Source organism: Leuresthes tenuis, unplaced genomic scaffold (assembly GCF_036924035.1).
Source record: "Leuresthes tenuis unplaced genomic scaffold, fLeuTen1.0.hap1 SCAF_18, whole genome shotgun sequence".
NCBI classification, from domain to species: domain Eukaryota; kingdom Metazoa; phylum Chordata; class Actinopteri; order Atheriniformes; family Atherinopsidae; genus Leuresthes; species Leuresthes tenuis.
In genome coordinates this window covers 13546043-13550918 of record NW_027325372.1, presented here as the reverse complement: position 1 = coordinate 13550918, position 4876 = coordinate 13546043, and the positions used below count along the sequence as shown (strand labels likewise).

At 42.1% G+C, this 4876-nt stretch overlaps 1 protein-coding gene across 1 annotated transcript; it reads right to left on the bottom strand.

The window, feature by feature from the left end:
• Positions 1-2542: 2542 nt before the first annotated feature.
• lratd2a (LRAT domain containing 2a) lies at positions 2543-4632 on the bottom strand. The gene has a single exon (XM_072370798.1). It carries the CDS (start codon positions 4190-4192, stop codon positions 3368-3370), a length of 825 nt encoding a protein of 274 aa, XP_072226899.1. The 5' UTR covers positions 4193-4632; the 3' UTR covers positions 2543-3367.
• Between the last annotated feature and the right edge of the window lie 244 nt (positions 4633-4876).

The window sequence follows — 4876 nt, the reverse complement described above, 5'->3', positions numbered from 1 at the left end:
GTGAGTCCAAAGTGTCCTGCAGCAGGTGGACAATCACTGTCCACCAGCATCCACATCAAGCTCACTGAGGACATCTTGGAATGCAGTGTGATGGGAGGAGTTGGTGTGCATCCACAGGATGAAAAAGTTATTGAGGAGACGGCTGAATGACATCAAGGACTCCAACAGGAGTGACCTGCATATCCTACATATGATAATAACAAGTCAGAAAATAACTTTTAAATCAAATATCTATACGACAGCTTAAATTGTTCCGGTAACGATGTTTTGTTTTTCCTCTTTGCTTTGGTCTGTTTTGAAGCTTTTTCTGCAAGTGAACAATTACAAAACTCAAATTCCATTAAAAAAAAGTTTTGTTTTTTTTTCACTCCAACAGGAGATACTGCTCCTGAACTCTATAAAACTGGATGAAACACCTTAGTCTGGACTTTCTTCCTGGACTTGTCGTCAATGTGTAACACATGTCCATAATGACTGTCGTGTGGATAGCCTGGCATGAACTGTGGCAAAATTAAAAGGACAAATTTAAGACTTTTAAGCAGTCTATACCAGTACTTGTAAACCGGCGACTGATTTGGACAATCATAAGCCATTGCTGGTAACTGGGTGGCTGGCAGTGGTATATGAGAAGGTAACAACTCGATTTGAATCGGGGATTAACTTCATCTGCATCTAATCCAGCTACCCATTAGGCCATTTTTACACAAGGATTGTGGTTCTTAGCTGAACTGCTGCATCGTAGCTACATGTTTGTATTCACACCACCTACCTTTCTGTTGCAGTGCATCTGCAGCACAGTAACTGCCTCGACAATTGTGTTACACACAAGGGTGCCTCTATAATGACCATAAATACACAATGTGTCACATAATCTGCTGTTGATATGACTCGAAATGGAAAGACATTAAGGTTGCCTCGATGCAACTTGGAAACATTCTCATTCAGTTACTGAAAAGAACAGAAAATCATTTATCATCATCATCTTGATGCGCAAGGTGTACTTTTAATTTCTGTGACATATTACCTTCACATTTAAACTATGGCAGAAGATGTATTGCTTCTGATATGAGGTCACCAACAAGTCATATGTTCACCAACAAGTGTTTTTACTGTGATTTTGCTGAAAACCATTTTCCTGATGTTTACCTCATGTGTGAAAATGCAGCACGGCTCAAGGTGCGGATGAGACATGTGTCTCACACAGCCAGTGTGGATTGTCTAATCTGTTAACATGGGAGCAAAAATATAAAATACAAACTCGGTGTGAAGTTGGCATTATGTCATCTATTGAGTTAAGCTATTAGCGTGTGTAGGTTGGCAACTAGCATGCCAAAGCTAACTGGATTAGCTGCTGATTTGGTCTTTCTCTTTACTAATTATCTGATTGACAGGCCCTAATGAATAGAATGTGGGGTAAACTACTGCAATCTACTATTCGCTTGGCTGTGGCTGCTACCATTAACTTGAAAATGACTGGAAGGCAACTCTTGCAAAAAAACATACTGATCTCAACAAGACTTCCTGGTGTGTTTGAATAAAACTTTTTTTTTTCCAATCTTACATTAGAAAAATACACTGCAACAGTAAATTTCTCTGGCTTTAACAAATACAAGAGCACAAAAAAGCTGACAAATTACTGTCTGGAGAGCAAATGTCAGTTATTTCCACTTGTGCTTTTGAAGACAACTTATTTCAAGCACGCAGTATACTGTAACATGACAAAGGCTCAATACTGTCATGACATTTACTTTTATAACACGCAGGCAATGTTCAGGAATGACTTGGCAATAGATGGTCTAACAGACAGATGCATTAGATGCATGGGTTACCCCCTCCAGGTCAAATGAATAGTCGTTTTTCTTATTTGCCACAATCACCTGCTGAGTTACCAGTGATGGTTTATCATTGGCCAAATCAGTAGATGGCTTTGGCAGTGATATATCCTTCCGGTACAAATAAATAGCCGCAGCCGACTGCTCAACATTTTTAATATTGTCCATTTTATTGTCCTATAAAGACCACCTGCCTCATACTCTGTCACTTTATCCAAACAGCTGACCAGTCAGAGGGGGTGGCCATATGGAGAATGAGCACTAAAATGCTATTTCACTGCTCAAAAAAAACAAGGAAGAATGGCACGAGTTCTTTCGAGAAAAAAAAGCATGTTCTTTCTTCTCCCAACAAAAAAAGTCCAGTTTATACGAGGATGTGGGGCTTAATATCTTAATAATCCAAATAAATTGTGAATACAGATTTTGGTTGACATTTTTTCCCCCAAATGATCACGTAGTCAAATCATTTAAGAGGATTTTTCCCAATCTCGCACCCCCTGATGGTTCTGCGAAAGATGATTTTCTTTCCCTCAGGGAGACGAATAAAGAACAACTTTACTCATAATGACACATCATTTGATGACTAATATCCCTCTAGGTTTAACAAATCGTTACAAAAACTCATTTTCAAAAAGCAGCGTGGATTAGAAAAATAGAAGAATGGGTCCATTTTTAGGTAAATTGAAAATTAAGGAAATGCCTCCAATGTGTCAAGTCAAATGATTTACTGTATAAACTCAGAAATTACACTTCTTTCTTGTAAACACTTTCATTGAACATGACCAGACACCAAGAGCCCTTGCGATAAGCAACACACAACAAAGCTGTGTGTTCTGTGAGCTTCTCTCACTCCTGTAATGGAGCATAACAGCAGGAACAAGGCAACTCTTTTCATAAAGACACAATAACTTATGGTTTACTTAAACCTTGCGAACATTTAACACAGACTTTGATCAGTGTAACACAGACAAGATCCACAACAAATTTCCTCATGTGTGCTGGTGTGAAAATTCCCCCTAAAGGCAGAGGAAAAAATCTTGATTTTACTCAGCGAGCGGCTCTGACAGTCTGCTGTCGGGTTGAGAGATGAAATTAAACCTAAATTGGATCAAGAAATGAGACGTGCTATAAATAGAGGGATGTTCATTCTGCTTACAGAATTAAGACAGTTCAGATGGAGACAGATGCATAAAGCTTTCACAAAACTATGCCATACAGTGTGGTGCCTTTAGAAGAGAAAAAAAAAGTGGATTCAGTCAATTCAGTTCTTCTCATTGAATTGAATTCTTAACTGCTTAGGTCATTTAGCAACAGAGGATGTTGAGGATTCGGGATTTAAGGCAATAACATTATAGACTTGTGAAAACATGGACAGAAAATTCATAACATGAAATTCAAGTAGAAATCATGAGAGCTCCAATCACCCCAAATAAATCGGGCTTGCTATAGAGTAAAGAGGACAATGTAACAGATTATGTTCAGTAAAGGCTACTCTAGCTGAAAAGCACATTTTGAGGAGCATTAGAGTGCAGACATCATTCAGCTCCCGGCTCACTTTTCCTCTCCGCCACGCTTCTGAAATGAGTGGCCAGCTCCTGCAACACGGCTGTCCTGCCCAGGTGATCGTTCCTCCTCTTCTCCATGATCATATCCTCCAAACTCTGAAACTCCAAGGCGTGCGAGTGTTTGTCCGACATGAATATCTTCAGCCTGTAGGGTTGTTTGCCAATGCGTATCTCCCCACCCATTTTGAACTCCCTCTTGCCGAACCTGCACCAGGCTGCAAAGCACTCGGAGTTTCTCCAGCTCAGCTCTCGGTCCTTCAAGCCGACCTGCTCCATCGCGTTTTGCACCACCATGTCCGGACCGAGGGGTTTGAATTTGTACGAGTCATTCACTATCCGACACCTCCTCCCTTGACTCGCATCCGTCAGAAAACTGTTTTTCACCTCGGCTCTGTGCAGGTGCACCACCTGGAAGTCCCCCACATACACAGCCCAGTGCGGGTACTGACCATTAGCCACGAACTCCACTAAGTCACCGGCTTTGCATTTGTTGAGTAGATTCTCTGGAGAGTAAACCTCCAGGTTCGCAGACTTGACGCTCCTCTCGTAAATGCACTCATCTCTGTTGTAGACGGCGCACTCCACCTCTTCGCGCTGATCGTAGTGTTTCTCTTCCTGATTCGGGTCTTTTTCTGTGCCATCCAACGCACATCCGTCCTCCAGCTCGTCGTCGTCGTTAGAAAATATGTAAGAGACGCCAATCCGTGGACCTTCGTCCGTGTCCACGCCGTTCGGGTCCACTGTGGGAACTTCGGCGTAACTTAAATGCGACAACCTGTCCACCTGGTTTCCCATAGTGCTGCTTACCTGGGAGCAGCCAGTGTCTGTAATCCGATGCCGAGGGCTGTTACTGGTCGCCAGACATCACAATAATCTGGCATGAAACCGCACAAGTCTAAACTTTTCGTTTTCAACGAAATTACGCACAATACCTCCGTTTTTCTCGGGTTTCGACAGCCTCAGTGCCCCATCCACATCAACAAGTGGAGTTGGGAGGAGAATATAAACTGGTCTCAGTCAGCCAGCAGAGCAGTTTCTCAGGTGTAGCCTCACCTGCTGCTTCTTTGTCAAAGTTCCAACGACACAACGATCCAAATCCTCGGTCCTCGGTCCTACAAATCTCTATTTAACCAGTTCTGACAGACGGCTCACAGAGCGCGCGCTGTGCGGAAGATACGGCCGCCCGGCGTCGGACTGAAGGCGAAGGCGGATCTGTGGCTCAAGATCAACAGCTATACTCTCTCCAGCAACACGCAACTTCGCTTTTAAAGCGGAAGTGTGCGTAATTTTGGCCCCTATTCCTTTAGGATCGCAATAAAGTTTCTAATAGATGTTGTGTTTCTAACATATATTTAGATTTATTTCATTATTTTATTTGAACTAATCAGTGTTGGAAAAAAAAAACAGTAAATGCTGTGTGATAGTGAAGAGTGAAGAGTGAAGATAGTGAGTAGGATCCAACATCTGCTGATGATCTTA